Source organism: Sander lucioperca, chromosome 14, assembly GCF_008315115.2.
Source record: "Sander lucioperca isolate FBNREF2018 chromosome 14, SLUC_FBN_1.2, whole genome shotgun sequence".
In the NCBI taxonomy this organism is placed as follows: Eukaryota; Metazoa; Chordata; class Actinopteri; order Perciformes; family Percidae; genus Sander; species Sander lucioperca.
Genome location: NC_050186.1, coordinates 34,540,790 through 34,563,335, shown reverse-complemented (window position 1 = coordinate 34,563,335; position 22,546 = coordinate 34,540,790). Strand labels below are relative to the sequence as shown.

At 40.9% G+C, this 22,546-nt stretch overlaps 1 protein-coding gene across 1 annotated transcript in view; it reads left to right on the top strand.

The window, feature by feature from the left end:
- dqx1 (DEAQ box RNA-dependent ATPase 1) overlaps positions 1-19,522 on the top strand; it is a 29,070-nt gene extending 9,548 nt beyond the window's left edge. The window contains exons 3-12 of the mRNA XM_031287270.2: positions 899-1,092; positions 3,316-3,769; positions 6,108-6,413; positions 6,738-6,837; positions 7,421-7,579; positions 9,713-9,904; positions 10,165-10,290; positions 10,670-10,860; positions 14,694-14,884; positions 18,522-19,522. Coding sequence (XP_031143130.1) covers positions 899-1,092; positions 3,316-3,769; positions 6,108-6,413; positions 6,738-6,837; positions 7,421-7,579; positions 9,713-9,904; positions 10,165-10,290; positions 10,670-10,860; positions 14,694-14,884; positions 18,522-18,729 — 2,121 coding nt within the window. The 3' untranslated portion in view covers positions 18,730-19,522. The remainder of the gene's footprint in view (positions 1-898; positions 1,093-3,315; positions 3,770-6,107; positions 6,414-6,737; positions 6,838-7,420; positions 7,580-9,712; positions 9,905-10,164; positions 10,291-10,669; positions 10,861-14,693; positions 14,885-18,521) is intronic.
- The last annotated feature ends 3,024 nt before the right edge of the window (positions 19,523-22,546 follow it).

Sequence of the window (22,546 nt, the reverse complement as noted above, 5' to 3'; positions counted from 1 at the left end):
CTGAACAGGCTACACGTTGTAAACAGCCGTAGCCCGCTTGCCTGCTCCTCCGGTAACATTAGCAGTTAGCAGGGTTAGCATGGCGATGTTAGCCAGGACCAGTCGGGATCACTTTACTGGCTGTGTCTCAATTGTTTTTCGAGTAACCAACTCGGGTACTCTAGCTATATAATTCAATGTGAGTACACGAATGTTGAAATTACATAAAATGCCCGTCCCTTGTAGCCGTGTTAAATTAGCCTAAAGCTAATGCTTACCTGTTCAGGGGGTAATTAGCCATCTCGGTGTACTTTTGGGCTCTGAAGTGTCTCCATGTTTCAAATACATCTCCAATATTTACCCGTGGTTTGTTACGTCTCTGGTCACGCAACTGTTAGAAACATGCCTTTTTTCTTTTTAGGTCGGGTAGAATCAATCTCCGTTTATCCTGTTCCTTTGTTTGCTGCTTTCATGGCTGTCCTAACGTTACAGCTGTAGCGCTCTGGGTTTACGTTTTTACAGGTATATCTGGCAACCCGGACTGGCTGTCAAACTGGGCAGTTGATAACAACACACAGGCCAAAACACAAACAGAAATTCCGTCACAGAACGGAAATTTCAAAAGTAGAAACACTGGCATTAGCATTGTTGTCAGAAAAGATAGTATTTCAATTTAGCATGTTTCCTTAATATCTGATGACGCATTGGGGTCATTTTTGGATTTATTACGGTAAATATATAATATATTGTACCTTTAAATTCAACACAATTCGACATTCGACACGGTTCCACAAACCAAACTTACTGTTAAAGTGTGTGATTCTGAAAACTGAAAGTAAAACCCCAGTATTATGTTACTACTTCCTCGTCTTGTTGACCTCTGTCTTTCTTTTTTTCCTTCCTCCTCTTCTCCCTGCAGGTGCCACAGTGGTGTGTGGAGTATGCTTTGTCCTATGAGTTTTCTCAGGGCCTGGTGTGTTGTTCCCAGCCTTATTCGGTGACAGCGTCAAGTCTGGCCCTTCACGTAGCTGATGAGATGGACCTCAGCCTGGGTCTGGAGGTGGGCTACAGGGTGTCTCATGATGACAGCTGTACACCCGACACCCTACTGAGGTGAGGATGCTGGATAATGCACATTGGATAATTAAAAATGTTTCAATACAATTTTATATATAGTATCAAATCATCTCAAGACACTTTACATAGTAAAGAGTAGGTCTAGACCACACTATTATTTACAAAGACCCACCAATTACAGTTATTCCCCGTTACAGGGTTTAGCAGGGCACTGCAGGGTGTAGCAGGGTGTAGCAGGGCGCTGAGCAGGACTATTGCTACAGCTGCAACCATGATTTAAGTGCCACCATAATCCAAGGAAAACTGCAGGGCAAGAAAACATAAGGACTCTGGGGAATAAGCTCCCCAGAGCTAAGTTAGTAACAAGCATTTCTGGAACATGAATGCACATAGATGGAAAGAGAGAGGAGAGAGGAGCTCAGTGTGTCAAAGGAAGTCCCCAGGCAGTCTAAAACTATAACAGCATAACTAAGAGCTGGTCCAAGGCAAACCTGAGCCAGCTCTATAAGGGTTGGTAGATGAATCTGACGACTATGAAGAGAAGCAGAGAAGAGAAGCGTTGCCGTGTAGCTATACACCCTCCCCCGCCGGTAATGTCATCTTATTATTTTCCCCAGTATTGGGTCACGACTCTCATTTTCAGTTGCGCTGTTACAGCCACTAGCAACAAAATGGAAATCAATTTTTTCAGAACAAAGCTATCCAGACATTTTAATGTTGAAGAGAGTTGTTTATTTAATACCAGTAATGTAATAACTCGTTTTTAACTCAATTTTTTTCACCCTTAAAGGTGCACTATGAGTTCCTGCATGGTTTCAGCGCGATTTAATTTTTGTCTCAAATCGTAGGCATCTCTCCTTGATCCACTAGCTGCCTGTCCCCTGAATACACTGTGAAAAAGCCCGGTCTCAGGAGACTTCACAGGGGTTGCAAACGTCAAACAAACACTAGAGGCACAGGCTGTGCACCAAAATACAACAAACTGCTCCAGCCAATCACCGACAAGATGGTTGGGGGAGGGGGTGGGGGTTAGTGACAGTTAGTCAGTTAATCATGACAGTTACGGAATCATGGGGGGAGGGGCGAGCTTGCTCTATTTTGTTTTGAATTTACTTCATTGTGGAACGTCAACAGAAGTGACCATGCAGGAACTCATAGTGCACGTTTAAGAGGGTAAGATCACAGTCGTGTCAAAATATTTCTTTCCGTATTAGTGCCTTCGGGAAATAATGATTGAATAATGAAATAATGCACATTTCTCTTTATGGACCTAAGCAATGCATTCAAGTACTTTGAAGGCTGAAGTGGAGTTGAACATGGGTCAGTCAGTCCTAAGTGACGGGCGAACGCCATTCGGAAGGGTGGGGCTATGGCCTACATCGCCCTCGGCCTAGTAAAAGGAATTTAATTAATAGAAAATAACATCAACTTGAAACATTTAAAAAGATGAATAGATAAAATACAAAAATAACAATTACTGAGTACAATATCAACAATAATTGAGAGTGATCTCAATCTAACATGCAGAAAGAAAGCAAATACGTGTATTTCTGAGCATGCTTTTAAAAAGGTGATTACAAAATCATTAGACTTTTTTGAGATATTCCTTTACATAATTCTGTTCAGTAAGCCCCTTGAAATTAAACTACATCAAAAACTCCACCATAAACAGGCCACACACCAAGGATAGTTTTCTACCTCTAACTTCCTGGAAGGAGGTCTGGTAAACTGTAGTGCATCCTGGGGATTTTCTGTACATAACATACTGTAAGTGAGTGCCAGAGATGGCTTGAGTACAAGTGCAACACATCTTTCAGCAAGATATCACGTATTGCTGAGCACAATGCTGAACTGTATCATGTGTAATGGTCTCCTCCCCAGAGGCAATGTAGATGGCTTCATTTGATTTCACTAGTTTTGTATTATAATTTTACATGGTCTTTCTTTTGCTTTCAGCCACTCCTTGACTCTTTGTTTTCTGTTACCTGCAGTTTGCTGTGGCAGTAAAAGTGTTATAGCAGTGTATTCACTGAAAATGGATCCATGTGTCCTTTCCTGTGCTCCAGAATGATTATAGCATGTCACTTCATCTCTTAGTTACAGTATGTGTCAAAGGACGCTTCGACACATCTCCTGGCCATTGTGGTTTTGTGAGCTTTGACCCACTGGGCCAACCTGCCGTCGAAATGCTTTAAAATCTCTATATGTTTGATAGATACTGGCTCTTTACTCATCTCTTTTTTCTTTCCCTCACCCCAGATTTGTCAGTGACACTCTGCTGCTAGAGGAAATGATGTCAGACCCTCTGCTGCATCAGTATGGCGTTGTGGTGTTGGACGAGATCCAGGAGCGTACCGTGCCCACTGACGTGCTGCTGGGCCTGCTGTGTGACGTCTGCCGGCAGAGGCCAGATAATTTCCGGGTGGTTCTCCTCACTCACCCGACGCTGGCACCCCGCCTCTCGGCCTTCCTGGGACCATCAGTTCCTCACCTCTCCCTGGACAGTGTGCTCACTGACCCCCCTTCCAGAGACCAGGACGAGGGGACGGAGGTAGAGGAGGACAGAAAGGCTGTTGAGTTGAACAGGGTGGAGACACTGTACCGGGAGCTTCCGTCTGGGAAGGAACCGGCAGCCGCTGCCTGTCACATGGTGCTGGATCTGCACAGAAGGGGAGAGGAAGGAGATGTACTGGTGTTTTTGGCCAGTGCACAGGTACAAGACTTATACTTTAAAATCTACAAAGTACCAAATTTCACAGTTTGAATGAATATCTGTGTGCTAAAGCAAAAATATCAACATCTATGAGATGCCGTTTCTGACCATGTCTAATAAGTATGAATATTTTTTCATCATTTAAAATGAACAGTATATAGGCCAATTTATGCTTCTGCGTTAAGTCGACGCCGCGGCGACGCACATCGCTCAGTTGTGGCTTGGTAGCGTTGCATTTCCCCCTACTCATTTCCGGGTTCTCCTTCTCCATAAACAACATGAAATCAAGGAGAGGGTTAACTTTTCCTGCTACAGATTTCCCACCATGATCAATAAGCACAGGGGAGACACTTTGTTTCTGCCACTATAACTCTAGTCGCTACTCGCTCCGAAGCTAATCACTGTAACTCTCTCACTCGCTTGACCACCCCCCCCCCACACCACACACACACACACACACACACACACACACACACACACACACACACACACACACACATGCCGGCCCTGCTATTCTCTTAAAGAGATCGACGCACACACCACTGCACAAGTATAAACTTCAGGCCATTTACGTAGGCTATGGCGAAAGCTCTGCAGACTTAATCCTTAAGATTATGGTCCATGTTGATTTGGTCACACGTGGTTGCAGGTGGTAACAGCAAGTGTGTTTTATTAATCCAGAGGTCTGTTAATAACAAAACAACATGCAGGGCTGAAGTGATAAGTTGATTAACCGATTGGTCAACAGAAAATTAATATGCATCTACTTTGATAATTGATTACTTATTACTATTATTGATTACTTATTTTTTAAGCAACAATGCCCAACATTCTCCGGTTACAGCTTCTCTAAAGTGAGGATAGGCTGCAGTTTATATCATTGTAAAATTTTTGGTGTAGACTGTTAATCCGACAGAGTAAAACAAATTAAGAGGTCTTCTTGGAACATTTTATGGATTAATCGATAATGAAAATAATTATTAGTTTCAACCCTAGACGCGTGTATTACTAAGGTTAAAAACACTTTGAGCTGGGCCATAAGCTCATTGTAGCGACCACAGTCAGAACTGCAGCTCACATGATATTAAGACTGCCAGGTGAGAAACTTTCACGGAAATGAATGGGGAGCAACGTTTGAACACAGTTTCCATGTCTCTTAGGACAGGTTCACAATTTTTTTTAGGTCTTTCTTAAAACAACATGCAACAGTCCCATATGTACATTGAAACTGTTTTTTGCTTGCTGAAATCATTCTTCCTGTTCAAATTAGCCTTGAAAACACTCGTCCTTATGCATTTCCAATGTACATGATCAGGGGACAAAATCCCCGGGGTACATTTCAAGCTCAGATTTTAGGGAAGTGCACAGAAAGCTCCCTTCAGTAGAGCAATGTGAAAACACCTCTCTAGTGACAAACTTTGAACGTATACAAGTCAGTATAGTCAAGGTCAGACATTTTAGGGGAAATGAGAAAAACACATTGTTGAGTGGAGGGGATCTTTAAAAAGGCTAACTTATTGGCCCTGTTGGCAGAGTTTACCTTATTTGGAACTATTAATATAACCTAAGTGCCATTTTAATCAGGCAAATGATGCGGCAGATATCCATGGTTTCATTTTTGAGGCTGTATAATTGTGGTTTCTGTCTTACTTTTAGTTGTTCAGTAATGAAGAGCTCAACATTTCTATGTGCTAAAGTGCAAAAGAAATAAATTAGTAGTGCAGGACTGATTTAAAAGTAAAACTAAACAACACTGATTGAAAAACAGGAGTCCGGCAATAGCAATAGATTTTGCTGTTTAACGGTAGAAAGCATATCAAGTTCCTACTGAAGTCTTTTTGTATTTTTAGCAAAAGGAAAACACACACACACACACACACACACACACACACACACACAAATACACACTGTATCCAAATGAACTCATAGCCACAGTCACGTGTTTTCCATCCATGTGCAAAGATATATGTACATATTGACCTATAGTACATCAAACGCTCTCAAGCACATTAAACTCCCTTTATGTCAACAACATTACCACACCTTCACCATCAGTCCTGGTTTCCATTTAAGACCGAGTCTATCGTGTGTGTGCCTGTGTTAGCTGAGGCTAGATTTGTAACTCAAAATCCTCTTAATTAATCCTCAGTGAAGCACACACACACACACACACACACACACACACACACACACACACACTCACTCACTCACTCGCATGCACACATACAAACACGACAAACGACAAACAAAAGCACAGAGAAACACTTCTCAGAGTTGCCTTGCATCAAATGTTGTAAATAGTAGAAACTCCATTCTCTCTCTTCCCTGTTCTGTGTAGGAAACAGACGAGTGTATGGCCCTGCTGGAGAAGGAGTGTGTAGCTCTGAGTCCTCAGCTTGGTCCTCTCCGGATCCTCCCTCTCCATGCTGGCCTGGGTGGGCTGACCCAGCGGGTCTACGAATCCAACCAAGAAGCTTCGACAGTAAGGGAGAATGACAGCTCCGAAGGCGTGGGTGGCTCAGTGTTGGGAGCGGCAGGTCCGGGGGTCAAAAGGAAAGTTATCCTCTCCGATACCCTCGGAGAGGCTTCCTTCTCCCTGCCAGCTATTCGCTATGTCATAGACACAGGCCTTCAACTCAAAACTGTGAGTTTTTTTTTTCCTACATGAAAAAAATGGCATGATCAAATTCCAGATTGTTAAAACAACATAATCCCGTTTATCTCTGTCTCCTATGTTTCTTGTATTGTTTTTAAATCAGATTGTTTTAATGTTGAGCTCAGTGTAAGGTGCTGTAAGTAGAAGCTAAATCAGCTGAATGCAAAAAAAAAAAGTTATGTAGGCCTACTTTATTGCAGAGAACAAAGAGTTTTTTGATTTAAGTGAAAACAAAATCAGCATGTTCAGGCTATCATGTACAAAACTTGACAATTCCATTTCTGACATTTTTTATCCCATATTCTGCCACAGGTTTACAATCCACAAATACGAGCCAACTCGCAGGTCGTGAGAACGATCAGCAAACACCAGGCCGACATGAGAACTCAAAGGGTGAACAGCCACCTTCCAGGTAGGTCAAAGGTCATTGCTGCTGTTCTGATTACCAGCTGATGTAGTTCAATGCAGATATTTCCTAAACCATAAGATTCCAATTAAATCCCCTATGTGTAGGATTTGAAGTCTGACTTTGGGGAATGTTAGTGCTAGGATCAAACTAGAGACCATCTTGCGATAGGATGACACCAGCCGCAAAGCCAAATCGGGTCAGGGGTGTTAAGTAGGGGGGCAATGGCCCCTTCACCACCTTCTAATCCCCCTACTTCGGGCGGCCTTGCTCGTACCACATCCTCCTTCAACTCAGCCTTCATTTTGATCTCAACTACACACCTGAAAAGTTTCGAGACTGCATCGTGCACGGTGATGCTATCGCAGTGACAAAATCTGTCCACAGACAGACAGACAGACAGACAGACAGACATGTCAGACAGAAAGACATGTCAGACAGACACGGACAGACAGACAGAAATAAAATACCTGGCAAAGTACTTAAAACAGCCTCTGTGGTAGTTTCCACTACATACTGTATGTCCAGGAGCACTGTGCTGTATACTGTATCATGACTGTTTACTGCATGTGTCCTTGTTGGTCTTTAGGGCTGTGTCTCCGTCTTTACCCCCAGTCTCTATATGAGGACGGGATGGAGGAGGCTCATTGTCCAGGGGTGGTGGAGGAAAACCTCAGCCACTTGGTGCTGTTGCTCAAGAGGCTTGATATTGCAGATATGGGACAGTGCAAGTTCCTGGACAGACCAGGTACATTGATGAACTATGAACTTTGAATAATAATACATTCATGTATGTTTTAAGGACTCATCCTGTTCTGTGTGTTTACATGTTGGAATGGATGTAAAGAATGAATGAAAGAGCACAAATGCATAGGTTGAAAAGGAGACATTCTCTTCACCTCTCTCTTTCTTTTAATGAGTTGGTAAGCAGACAACATAACTTTGTTCTTAACATTAATAAATAAATGTTAACTACAATAAATGTAGTTTCGTAAATGAAGTGGGTTGCAGAGTCTAGGTTTGACCAATCAGCGACATTCAGCCCTGCAAACTCTGCGCCGTTCCTTACCGGAAAGCACGACCCTTGCAGCAGGGACTTGTTTTACGCCTGGAACTGTAGTACTAGTTTATTTGGGGTGAAACACAGGTGTAGTTTTTGAGTTTCTCAAAAGGTTTTGGGTCACCTGGGAAAGCTCCTGCAGTGGACATGCCCTAGATATGTCTGATACTCAAGTGGATCAGACTGGATCCACTATCAGCTCTGGTCATGTGTTGCATCTGTTCAGGGTATCCACGTTTTGGACCAGATCTCATTATCATCAGGCCCACTTGTAATTGGTCGGATTGAGTCTCTTTGTTTTGAAAATGAAAAAGTAATGTAACACCATCTAAAAATCTGATTTTTGCTGACCTCAAATGAATTTACCTTTTCACCTTGCTGAAGTGACGTGAAGGTGTACTCCAGGACACTGTGACATCGCTGTAGGGTGTGGTTACAGGTGTAACAGACTTGAAACTTTTAACCAGAGCGAAACACTGCTTTTCAGCCTGCTGTTCAGTTTCTTTTTAATGTATGCACACAGTTCAGGTAGGTTTTCCACAGTTCTGTTTCGCTAGTCCAGAATGTTGGGCCTGTGAAGACCTACAGTATAATGCCAGTTGACCAAAGTGAGAGTTACAAACTAGTTGCATTCACCTCTGTACGCAGAGTACTGGGATGTTCTGTAGGTCAAGAGATTGCAGTTGTAGCTTCAGTTGTGAAAACCTCAAGTTGGAGCAGATTTGGCGAGGCTGTGGAGGATTATTTTCAGGTGTCTGCAAGAAAAACCTTCCTTCCGGTTATCAGCTTGGGTGAGGAAATGCTGACTTAAACTGGGGATGTTGTCTTAAGTTAGACAGATGACTTAAAGCTATAGTGCATAGTTTCTGTTTCCCCCATGAGGAATTCTAAGTAATGACAACAGAACTGTGTCCACATGAGGCTCGCCTGGTTGACATGACTTTGGGAGCAGTGTCCTTGGATTGGTGGTAAATATGGTAACATTTTTAAAAGGCTTGGGATACAGGTTTAGGGAAGAAGTGTACAACCATATTTCCTGAATTATGCTTTGAGAGTTGCTTTATACTTATTGTACATGTAGAGGACGTCTGAGAAGTCTGGTGATATTCTATATTTTCTTATTGTTAACAAATCCCATGTGCAGACCCTAATGAGCAAAGAATGGATCCTACTAATAAGTACTGTGTGTGTATCAAAGCCTGATATATCTTATTCCTCTGTGCAATAGAGCTCAATTGTTGTCCAAAAAACTATTAAACACACATCAATGAGCCACACAGTTGCACTGGCTTACATGTTCCTTCATTACCATGAACACATACACTAGTATAAACTAGTAGTTTACTTTGACTCAATCCCACATACACTATCCTGCCACCCCAAATACTTAGTAGTAGGGCTGCACGATATTTTGTTTCATCGTCTACATCGCGATATGCGCATGCGCGATAGTGACATCGCAGGACGTTGCGATGTTGATGCTACAACTTCTTTGCTGCTTGATAAAAAAGTAAACTTTCACCGTTCTCCTTTTCCATGATTGTTACCGACAGACCCTTCCCCTTTTTTGACAGGTTCTGAAGGCTCAGCTGTCTGCTGTAGTTCATTCACATTAAGAGTAGTGTCTCTACTGTTTGTCGTCCTTGTTGCTTCTTAAGACCATAATCACTTATGTGTACTACAGCAGGTAGCAGCTAAGATCCTTGCATTAGTGTTGTATCAGTACAGTACTTCCAAGTCTAAGACCATCGATGCATGGCTTCTTCCTCCCTCCCTTTCTCCTCGATATTTATTTTTCTTCCATCTCTCCCTCATTCCCAGCGCCCGAGGCTCTAATGCAGGCCCTGGAAGACCTGGACTACCTGGCAGCGCTGGATGATGATGGTAACCTGTCAGAGGTGGGCATCATAATGTCGGAGCTGCCACTGGAGCCACCGCTGGCTAAAGCCTTGATCGCTGCCTGCGAGTACGACTGTGTTGACGAGCTGCTCACTATAGCTGCCATGCTCACAGGTAACTAAAACAAAGTGAATAATTTTACTTAGTTTGGTAAAAAATTACACAGTCAACTCACATTCGCGTGAGAACATGAGAAATGATGGCCCGTGACACAATGTCATGGGGCATCATGACAGGCTGTGTAAATAATGCGTAACAACATTTATTAATAGATGTTGATTGCATGCTTACAGCACATTTTCATATGTATTTGTTGGTATTTGTTATGTACTCTTTTAAAATGAACATTTGATCTGATCTTTGTCTTCTGTCAGCTCCCTCCTGCTTTGTGACAGCAGAACCCAGCAGAGAGGAGGCTGCTGTCACTCACTGGCGACCTTTAATGCACGCAGAGGGAGACCACATGACTCTCATTAATATTTATAACACCTTCATAGAGCGTACGTACAGTTCAGCCTTCATTACATTTACTCTTCGTTAGGTACAGGGTTCCCAATGATCATGGAATCTAAGAGCGAACTGAATTTAAACAGGTGTCTTTCAGACAGGCAAAGGCAGGACATTTGTTACATCATCACTGAACAGATTATGTCGGATGCTCTTACAAATGGTTCACTAACACGACTGTGAAATGTGTTTTAGCATTAGCACAGGAAAGAATACAGTGTTTTGGATTTGGATATGGAACGTAATGTAAAATTTAGCATAAAGACCACAGTGGGAACCCTGCAGTAATGCCATTCTAATCCCTGTTGAGGTCTTATTAACATAAAATATATAGCCATGAATAATGTATTGGTCTGTGTGTGGTAATTGCAGATAATCAGGATGAGGCGTGGTGCACGACAAACTTCCTCAGTCACGCCGCCTTACGATTGGCTGTGGTGATCAGGGCTGAGCTGCTGGAGGTGATGCAGCGAATAGAGCTTCCTGTTTCTCCTCCTGCTTTTGGATGCCAAGACAACTGCACGAATATCAAGCGGGCTCTCATCTCAGGCTTCTTCCTCAAAGTAAACACCATGTTTTCTTAAAACTGAGTGATAGAAATGTAATCAGTTGTCTCCCTTATCTTTATGCTTTTATATTTATACCATAACATAACTATGGTGATCCCTTAACTTTTCATTTAGCACCACAATTTGAAGTTGTCCAATACTTTGATTTATGACCAAATACCTGCTAGAACTTATAACACAATCCCATCTGCCTCAGCTGTACTTTGTGTTTACTCCTAATTGGCAAATGTTAGCGTGCTAAGATGTTCAACTAATTAGGTGAACATGGAAAACATTGTACCTGTTTAACATCAGTTATGTTAGCATTGCCTTTGTGGGCATTTTAGCATGCTGAGTTTAGAATTTAGCTCATTTTAATCCAGCTCTGTGTCCTCTTTGTGTGGGCAGTGTGTTGAGATGAGCGGTGTTTGGCCTTCCTCCCATCGCCAGTGCACTCAGGAGCGAAGCAGCGGACATCCGATGGACCTTGGCAGACCTCCGCTGCTCTGCTCCGCGGGGAGCTCTGTGCACTGGCGCCATGGAGAGAAGCCGTTCATCTAAACACCCTGCACACGCTGCCATGACACAGAGCTGGATACAAATCAGCAAAATATTCACAGAGCTGATAGCATGGCTCTACAGTCATGTGAGAAAATTAGGACACCCATGCTAAAGTTGACTAAAAAGAGGAATAAAAAAATCATCTTTAGGAAATTGATCTTAATGCCTTAATTTAAAAAATGAGGAAAAATCCGGTCCCTTCATCATACCTAGAGATTGGCATGGGGTACTTTCCATAAAATCATCTCTCATTGCAAATCAAACCAGCTATTAGGCTAACTGAAATAAAACCATGCCAATCTCTAGGTATGGTGAAGGGTATGTGATGATGTGGGGGTATTTGAAGTCCAAAGCCAAGGGAACGTTATCAGGATGCATAGTATCCTGGATCCATGAAATAACTGGCCTTTAAAAATAAAAATCTGCCTGCCTCTATGGGAATTTAACATAGGGGTGTACTTACTTATGCCCCCTGTATTTTAAGGAAGAACATTTATTTATTTACGATACATTATTCATTCACAAAGAAAATTGGTGTCCTTAAAGATTGAATTTGTCCTCATTTTTTTAATTAAGGCATTAAGATCAATTTCCTAAAGATGATTTTTTTATTCCTCTTTTTAGTCAACTTTAGCATGGGTGTCCTAATTTGTTCACATGACTGTAGATACTCAGTCTTGTTACACTGTCTATCTGTGGTATTACTGTTTGCTTTAGAGTTGCTTTGACCTGTAGGGTTTATTGCACTCTGTTTGTTGCACTTTGTTGAACTTGATGCACTCCCACTACTATTGAAGGTGCCATGTGACAGCAAGTTTAACTTTTGTACTGTAGAAAAACAAACAACAAGTTCATATATCCTGTCAAAGTGGAAATGTCACACTGGAAGTTTTACTTGAAAAATCAAACTTCATGTTACTCATGCAATGTTACCACTGGAGTATTTTTGCAGTGGGTTGATGTACTGACTGTACAGACATTAGTTGTAGCTACAGTGTTCAGTATAAGTGATCTTAATGCCTTAATTAAAAAATGAGGAAAAATCCAACCTTTAAGGACACCAGTTTTATTTGTGAATGAATAATGTATCGTAAGTATAAGTATAAGCATAAGTAAGTACACCCCTATGTTAAATTCCCATAGAGGCAGGCAGATTTTTATTTTTAAAGGCCAGTTATTTCATGGATCCAGGATACTATGCATCCTGATAAAGTTCCCTTGGCCTTTGGAAATACAGTTTTTTACGATTGCTATGACAATTTTTTCAAAACTTGTAACAACTTTCCTAAACTCTTAACACAGTTAGCACAACATCCATCTGTGTAGCCTATACAATTAACACATTTCTTATTGCTTTGACACAAAATGCATACAGTTAACACAAATTTAAAATGCTTCAACTTCTTTTACATATAAGCTCAACTGCCAAATTTACAAATGCTTTCACTCTGTATGTCAGAACAGATAACAACATGTTCTAAACCTAACTTAAAGGCTAAAGTCAAAGTGAACAGCTGTTCATATTGTAAATTGAAACACAAATATATCCCCTGGGTTTTGTTCCATTGCTACTGAGAAACAGCTGATTGAAGTTATGCAAATAGATTGATCACAGCTGATTGATATCTGGGAAACACACTCAGGTGTTGAGGGTCTTTCAATCGCCACCAATGACCATATGGTAGTACATAAAAGAGGTCCTATTTGAACAATATAGATGAACACAAAGAAAGGAGGAAAATGCCTGCATGAGGGAGAGGAAGATGAGTACAAGGACAATTCTGTCTCTGTCTTCTTTTTTTTATAGAGCGTACATTCTATAAAGCTATTCTGAGATGGGTCATTAATTTTCGGTATTGAATTTCTGCAGCAAAAGAAACAAAATGCATGCATTTACTAAACCCAACAAAAATGTAGAAAGGCTTCAAGAGAAACTGCAGTGCAAAACACAACCCATGGTCAATACAATATACTATTGTATTATTGTATAAGGGCAGACCTGACACATATCAAATAGTGTAGTTTCTGTAATTCCATGTGATGTTAGTGTTTTGTATGACATTGTGCAGTGATTGACTAAATGTTGTTGTTGGAAGAGAACATGTCTTAGTGTTTTGGAAGAATTATTTGATTTTGAGACATGATTGCATTGTTTTGGTAGACATAGTACATTGTGTTAGTGTATTATTGTATTTTGAAAATCGGTGTTGGAGTTTAGTTTACAATGTGTGATTTTGAGAATGAAATGAACTGTTTTGCCAATTGTGTGTTGTAGGTCTGTTGGTGCGTTAAGAGTTGAGAAAAGCTGTTAAAAGAATTGAAAAAATTGTCATAGCGATCGTATAAAACTGTAAAATAGCCCCACGTCATCACAAAATGGGGTACTTTCCATAAGATCATCTCTCAATCCAAATCAAACCAGCTATTAGGCTAACTGAAATATAACCATGCCAGTCTCTAGGTATGGTGAATGGTATGTGATGATGTGGGGCTATTTTAATTCCAAAGGCCAAGGGAACTTTATCAGGATGCATAGTATCCTGGATCCATGAAAAAATCTGCCTGCCTCTATGGGTATTTAACATAGGGGTGTACTCACTTATGCCCCCTGTATTTTAAGGAATAACATTTATTTATTTACGATACATTATTCATTCACAAAGAAAATTGGTGTCCTTAAAGGTTCGATTTTTCCTCATTTTTTTAATTAAGGCATTAAGATCAATTTCCAAAAGACGATTTTTTATTCCTCTTTTTAGTCAACTTTAGCATGGGTGTATTCACTTATGCTGAGCACTGCTACAACAAATGCACTGAGCATGTCTGTATGGAGGATGTAATTTTTGTCCTTTTTTTATGTGGAACTTAATATTAGAAAACCAGCGTATTGGTCTAACCCTACTTTCTAGAGTGTTTATTATTATTATCATTATTATTATGTATAACTTGTCAATTGGCCACTAGGTGGCGCTGTTATTAAATCTTGAGGAGGCGCTAGGTGGCACTTTTTTTGCAAAATCATGAAATATCCTACAATTATTTATCCAAACTACTCTTCTCTGCACCTGCAAAATACATCACGTCTTGCATCGCCCCAAGGTCCGCCAGGGGTGACTTGCGCCCAGGGCAACTTGCGCCGGTGGGCTTGAACCCCATTCAGAACTGCTTGCATTTATTATGCATTACTCGTTTCCAAAACACATCTTTCGTTCACTTTACTGTCCTTCACACATCCTCCCATATTTTCCTATTTTGTTGTTGATGATAAATGTTGTTATCCTCTTCAGGTGGCTCATGATGTGGATGGCTCAGGTAACTACCTCCTGCTAACTCATCGCCATGTGTCACACCTGCATCCCTTCTCTTCCTACCTGTGTCGGCAGCCGTGTCCCAATCCCCCCAGCTGGGTCCTGTACCACGAATTCACTATCTCCTGCGATAACTGCATCCGCATCGCTTCCGAAGTCCACCCTCAGATGTGAGTCAAACCATGAGATTATAAATGTGCGAGTTGCTGTTAATTGGTTTTGTGGAAAATCCTATTAACTTTTTTTTTTTTATTTGAGATTTTCTTGATCAAACAGTTAAGATTATAAAACATCCATCTTGTCCAGTGTGTTTATGATGAAGCAGGACTAAGTCAAGGCTCTATCTATTTTGCAAGGGTGCCGTCGTTGCATCTGGGACTTAGCGCTGCCCAAGACGATTGTGATTGGTTTAAAGAAATACAAACAAGCCAGAGCGTTTTTTTCCCCAATCACAGAATGTTAACTCATGCAGCCAGACCGTACTCCAGTGCTGACACAGCGCTGTGGAGATAGGTCTAGCCATGGTCATCGGAAGCAAAAGAAAATGTAGGTGGGTCCTCCCTTGCGAGTCAGTGAGGATAGCCATACAGTAGCGCATCGGCTTTAATATCAACACATAGCACTGGTACAACAACTAGCTCCTCTCCTTGACCAGGATTCAAAGAGCTGCTAACAATGGTTGATTGAGGTTAACATTCTTGTTTCTTTACTTATATCTTGTTTTTTTATTTCCTTTTCCTTTGAGGGTGAGTAGATTTAATAGATAAGGACATAGGATAGGCATATATAAGCTTTTGCTTCAGCCTAACGTTAATCATTTTCGTCACTATTTACTGTTTGAGTTTATACTGGGATGTTTATAATTATTGTTTAATGATGACTGAATAAACAACTACTAGCCTACTACTACTACTGTAATGTTAGCTAGTTAGCTAGCCTAGCAAAAACGTCAGATAACTGTTAACCTTAAAACAACATAGTGTAAGTGTAACTGTAATTCAATGCTGCAACAAAGACTACATGATGCCTTTAATAGCAACAGGCGAACAAATGATGAACATTCACTTGAATCCCAGCTTGTTTACTAACATTATGTGAGCTATCAGCCAGAGCTAGTGGTGGGCGGATCGATCCAAATATTGATAATATCGATACCAACGTTGGTATTGATATTGATCAATACCAGTGTAATGTGAGCGATACTTTAGTTTCAGTTTCTCTCCAGTATGCACTGCTGCGGTTTCATCAAAGAGGCGACCTGGCTGTCTGTGTCTGTCTAAGTGCCGCTGCTGTCACACATGCTGTCACAGCTCAGAGCAGGCACACTTTGCTCCTCCTCCCCCCTCTTGTGATTTGATGTTATACCGTCACGTCACTCAGCGGCGCCGTGCAAACAAGCAAGCAAGCAGCCAGGCCCGGCAGCGGCCAGCACCACACACACACACACACACAAGCGGGACAGAGACGGAGCAGAAGAATGGCAGAGAGGAAGAGGAGCGCTGTATGGCTATATTTTCAGGTCAAAAATGAAACAACGGCAAGCTGAATAATTTGTAAAAAGGCTGTAAGATACAGTGGTAACACAACACATTTATACAAGCGCATGAAAATTCTGTCCGGGGTTTTAACTTATTAATAATCCAAAGGGAAAATCACAAAAACACTTAAAGGTCATGAAAATTCATTCAGATTTAGCAATTTGATGATGAATCCACCTTAATTATTTAAAAAGTATTGGTATCGTATTGGTATCGGTGATACTGGCCCTATATTTCCTTGGTATCTGATCAATACCAAATTTTGCAGTATCGCACACCACTAGCCAGAGCCACCTGAGCAGCAGATATGATAAGATGTTTTGTTAACCTTGCTGTGTCGCCGGAGTGCAGCAGGTGCGAGTAGTGAAAACACAGAATGGAGTTTAATTTGTATAAACTGTGAATGAGCCAAGTGAAGTTAAGGCTTTAGCTAAAATGCGGAATGGAGTGTAATTTATTAGGGCATTCCTCAAGTGGAATGGATTTGACTGACGGCGCTCTGAAAAGTGAACAGATGCGCTGAACTAGTGACAGTCAAAGTGAGTGGGTCCAATATCATTGGTCTTAAAAAGTGGGTGGGTCTTGTCCCACCCACATACAATGGTTCCAACGCCCATGGGTCTAGCAATGTGTGACTAAGCCAGTGTTAAAGGGGAAGTTTGGTATTTTTCAACCTGGACCCAAATCTTCCCATGTTTTAGTGTCAATAAGTGACTAATGGGGACAACAATATTTTTAAGAAGAGCTCGCTGTGAAAAATAGGTTGTCAACAAATACTTTTCATCATAGATGGGTCAAGCCAACGGTTGGTTTAAGTAGGGCTAAGGTCTTGAAACTTAGGAGATGTCGGTAAGAGCATTTTTTTTAAAGAGCAACTATTATATAGCATTTTCAGGATAATACTTGTATTTTGTGTTTGTATTAGAACATGCTTTAATGTTCAAAAAACACTTTATTTTGATCATTCTGCCCACGGCTGCTGCACCTGTATGAGACGCTCTGTTGCTGTCTGCCTGTCTCTTTAAACCCCCCTTCCGAAAAAGCCCAGTCTGCTCTGATTGGCCAGAGTTGTTCCTGGAAACTGAGCTCCGCCGTAACCTCCGCTGTTGTTTCACTAGTTGAAACTGGAGCTACTGCAACAGAGTAGCTATATAGCAGGGCTTTGTACCATGTAAAATCACCAATAAAGGCTTCTTAAAGTGCTCATATTATGCTCATTTTCAGTTTCATAATTGTATTTCGATGTTATATCAGAATAGGTTTACATGTTTTAATTTTCAAAAAGAACCATCTTTTTGTTGTATTGCTGCAGCTCCTCTTTTCACCCTGTGTGTTGAGCGCTCCGTTTTAGCTACAGAGTGAGGCATCTCACTTCTGTTCCATCTTTGTTGGGAGTCGCACATGCGCAGTAGCTAGGTAAGGACTACTAGCCAGTCAGAAGCAGAGTATGAGGGCGTGCCACGCTAGCAGCTAGGCGAGCATTATAACGTGTGTTACAAAGTGACCACGTTTGTCTCTGAAGTAAAGGCTGGACTACAATAGAGCTGTTTGGAGCAGTTTGTGAACAGTGTTTTCTGTTGGAGATGGACTTAGGGCTTTTTCACTTTGTAAACCTATTACATGACACACAAAAAAGATATATAACACAATAAAGGAAAGGGAAAAAGCCAAAAAGCATAATATGAGCACTTTAACAAAATACTACACAACCGGACATGTCCCAGCAGTAATTCAACCCCGAAATTGGGGAGAAATGACCAGCAGTGACCGCCAAGATTACAGCTATCTTGCGTTAACATGCAGCTACTTGATATTTAGCACTAGGCTAACGTTAGATTGTAATGGAACGAAGCAGCACTTTCTACCGTCAAAAATCGCAGACAGTGTTAACACCACCGCAGTAGAGTAGTAAAAAACACTCCAGTCCTGCCGACTTGGAGCAGATGACCAATCGTAGAAGGCCGGCTTAGAGTTGCGTAACACTTAGCCGAGTTTACCTCATTATTTGAAGTTTTGGCCACGTTTAACATGAAAATGCGACATTATGACATTGTAGATATGACAGAAAATAAGAAAAAGCACGTCACCTTTAAACTTTGAACAGAGCCAGGCTAGTTTTTTTCCCCCTGCTTCCATTCTTTATGCTAAGCTAGGCTAATCACCTGCTGGCTTTAGGAAGCCAATGAGTGTATTTTCCTCTGAGGATTTTTTTTGTCTATAAAAGGCCAGTATCCAGTAATCCATTCTCCCCCTTACCTGTCTGCTGTAGGCTGGTGGAGTTGGCCCCTCAGTACTACCTGGGAAACCTGCCATCGAGTGATGGTAAAGAGCTGCTCATGGAGCTGAGGCAGAGCCTGGAGCCCCAATCCTACGAGCAGGATGGAGTGTCAGATGAGCACAGCAGGACTCACAGAGACGCAGACGGGACGGGAGAGAATCACAATCCGTCCAGCACTGAGCTCTGTGTTGTCCAATGAGACGGAAGAAGAGACGGAGCGACTGAGGAAAAAGACACTAAACACACAGCTGTCACTTTATCGTTTGATCTGAGATTTAGTACTTTATGTGAATTAGTCCGAAATCTCATTTCAGGTTAAATCATTTTGACGCGTGATTTCAAATGGACTTTTACTAGAAAAACACTAATGTACAGTAATGTATTATTAATATATCTTATATGCAGTGGCTTTGGAAAATATTCAAACCTCTTCATTTTCTCCTTATGCTATGTGTTGACATAATTTAAAATTTTATGTAGAGTATGTTTTTTTTTATTTAATGAGGGATTTCTGTTGTGGGTTTCTCCTTCTGTAATTCTTCCAAAAATATTCTGTTACCACTTTCTCATTGTGCGGTGTTGTGAGTGCAGGGGCACAAAAACTTTGATTTTAAATTGTGGAGTGGATGAAATACTATCAAAACCGTCAAGTGTGACTTTTGTTAAAACACTTTTCAGATTTCAGAGATTTCACCTTAAAGCAATACTCACTACTTCAGTGAGCAGAGACACTGTTATTGGTTGACCTCTGACCTCTATGCAGATGGCTTCTCAGGGCTCACTGATCTGAGACTGCAGCAGTGATGCACAGAGCTTCTATTTTCAACTTTTTTGATACTGTTTATATAATGTTTGGGTTTCCTGCTTCAATTCTGCCTTTTTCTCTCCGACTTTGTGTCAATAACGAAAAATCTTTGTGTAAAGTGTGTAAAAGTACATCTGTCAATACTGTACTTTAAATAAAAGGGTGGTTTTTCATGTTTTAAATATCTCAGCGGAGTGATTTTTTTTTTTACTTCATAGCTGCTGCTTCACTGTCTGGTATGGTAAAAACGATGTCTTATATTAAAGAAAATATACAGATTTATTTCTTAGTATTCCTGGTTTTGTCCAAGGTGAACTCAGGTCACCAGGTGGCATGATATGTTTAGAATATCGGAGGTATACTAAGTATACTCTAGGGAAATTTCATTTCAGCGTGGACTTTGCTCTTTTGTTAACATTCTGTGTGCAAAAAAATGTTTTGTGTGCTTTGCAGAGTTTGTATAAAGTACTAGAGACCCAGACTTGAGTAAAAGTACAAGTGCTCTATCAAAAAAGTGACTTGAGTAGAAGTTGAAGTGCTCTTTAAGCACCACACTTAAGTGGAAGTACTAAAGTATTCAACATTTGTTGTACTTAAGTATTGCACGTAGTTTATTTTAAAATGTAGTACTCAAGTACTGAAAGTAAAAGTACAAGTACTGTGTTATGTAGTTATTAAAGAAAGCAGTCAGAAGTTTGAATATCATATTGTTTATATTATTTAAAATGTTTAGCCTAAAGGACATTCCTTTGGCTGTAGCAGCAGTACAAGGACAGGAATGTACAACACTGCAGCATGTCATGAACCGCGGGTAGCTAGTTAGCTAGTGCTTACTGATAGCTCAAGCTGGTGTGCCATTTGTGTATTATATTTGCAACTTACCTTGATATGTTTCTTCAAAGTCGATGGTGAATTTTTGAAGGCCATTATTTCGCAATCTTTCGGGAGTCAGAGAAGGTACTTCATTCTGCATGAATTGTCTTTCACATGAGCCTCTTTCCAAGTAGTTACAGGAACATAGTTATAGGAACAGTTCACTTCTAAACAGTTCTACTAACTACTCTCCCCCAAAACCGGTTTTTCCATTTGCATTTTCACTGGCCAAGACTTTTTGTTATTATAACACAGCCATCACAACGTGGAAAAGGGAAAAGACCCTGCCCTGAAGTAGGAGCTGAAAAAGTTACAGGAACTGCAGCCTTAATAATCCCCAAATTGGTCCAGTCGGAACACAAGAAAAAAAGGGTTCTAGGAACGTTATGTTCTAGGAACTGCAAAAATCCCTCCGGTCGGAAAGCGGCTATGGACTCTAAATAGGGCCAGGGATGGTCTCTTTCCTCACCTTCACCGCCACGATCACTCGAAGTTGAAGGTGGTGAAGGTGGTGTTTCTGGTTCTTTCATCTCGAAACAAACTAACAAAGCTCAAGTGTTCTCAATGCAGGCAGGCAGCAGAGCGAAAGGCAGAACGGGAGCACACGCGGTCTTCTTATAAGACAGCTTGATCGCTTGATTCGCTTAATGATAAGCCAGCTTCATCAAACCTGGTGACAGAGCCATCTACCGCTCTGGCAATGATAATGTGGGTTTGGAATGATTTGTAACATTTTTATAATTCTAACGAGCAACGATGCAGCACATAAAAAATGTATTGGATTAAAAGTATTAAACTCATTGAAAATATGTACTGAAGTAAAAGTGGAAGTAGGAGAAAAAAAATAATACTCCAGTAGAGTACAGATACAGCCTTTTAGTACTTAAGTACAGTAGTGAAGTAGTTCTACTTTGTTACTATACATCTCTGGTGCTTTGAAGCTGGACCTCTTTCTTGCCAGAGGACTGTGCTGTTCATTGTGTTGTAAGCAGCAATTCTTGCAGTAAGTGGGGACCTTGGTGGAGACACTGACCTCCATCCATACGCCCAGCAGATGTCAAACCTGCATGCACGTAAAGGTAATCCACCAATTTGGTGTTGCACTTCCATTCATTGGGGAACTTTGCTTTATAAATGGTCAAAGTCAAAGCAGCAGAGGCTGAGATATCCTGACTTTTAGCTTCTGGTATGGGGCAAGCTCCAAAACACTGCATCACATATTTTCCATAACGCAACTCAATAGTGATAAGGTCAACAGGGTTATTTTCTCAGACTTGAAAAAGCCTCTCCAGAGCCAGAGAAGACAATAAATTATTGTTTTTACAGGTCGAGTAGTACTTCACTTAATGAGTAAATTCATTTGAAAAAAAACTGATTGTGTAATATCAGTGGTGTTTCTAGAATGTCTAGTTCTAGCTGGACTTAAGCATAGAAGAAGTATTCATTAATTTTTGTTCACTTGGGGGCAGCAGAACAAGCTGTAAATATAACACTGACATATAGCCTAACAGTTGCCACAACACAGCCTGGTGGTTTGGTCTCAACTCAAAATAACTGTCTCTTTAGTTGCTAAATGCTCCACTACGTTCACCAGCTAGCCTCTAATAATCATACCATGTCTGTCTGCTGTTTGGTGCTGAGCAGGTATGAAGTTTGCGGGATTGCATTACTCATCATTTTTCAACCCATAGTTTGTATTTGTGCATTTTTAAAACTCTCTACAGCTGCAGGTGTGATTGTGTCTCACATTCGCCTGTGGCTTTTCAGACTCAGTCTATTAAAATTAGGTCTATAGCAATGTGGAAGCTTTGAACAATCTACCATACAGTTTTACTCTGTTTATCAAAGCACCATGTGATAAACTGTAAACATGACAATATATGGGAGCATGTTCAGTGGCAGACTTCTGTCACTGTCATGCTCAACAGACAGGTTGAGGAGCTCCTTTGTCCCCAGGGCCATCCAGCTCTTCAATACCACACAAAGGGGGAGGGGAGAAATGGACTTTTCAGCATGAGCCTGTCTCTCTCAGCCCCTATACCATTATATCACTTTGTCTGCCGTACACCTGACTGACTTATAGGCTATATCAGTCCTCCTACATAATCTGGACTGTGGTCATAACATCTACATCTTATAATTTATTCCCTGTTATATATGGTTCTAATTCATAGCTAGTTAATATTTAATAATAATATATTGCACTGTTCAATCCCTGCACTGTTCACTTTTGCACTACCACCATTGCACACACTCCATAGCACCTTATCATGGTCATTGAATTTCTGTGAGTGATTTTTATTTTTATTTTTACTCTTATGTATGTTTGATATATGTG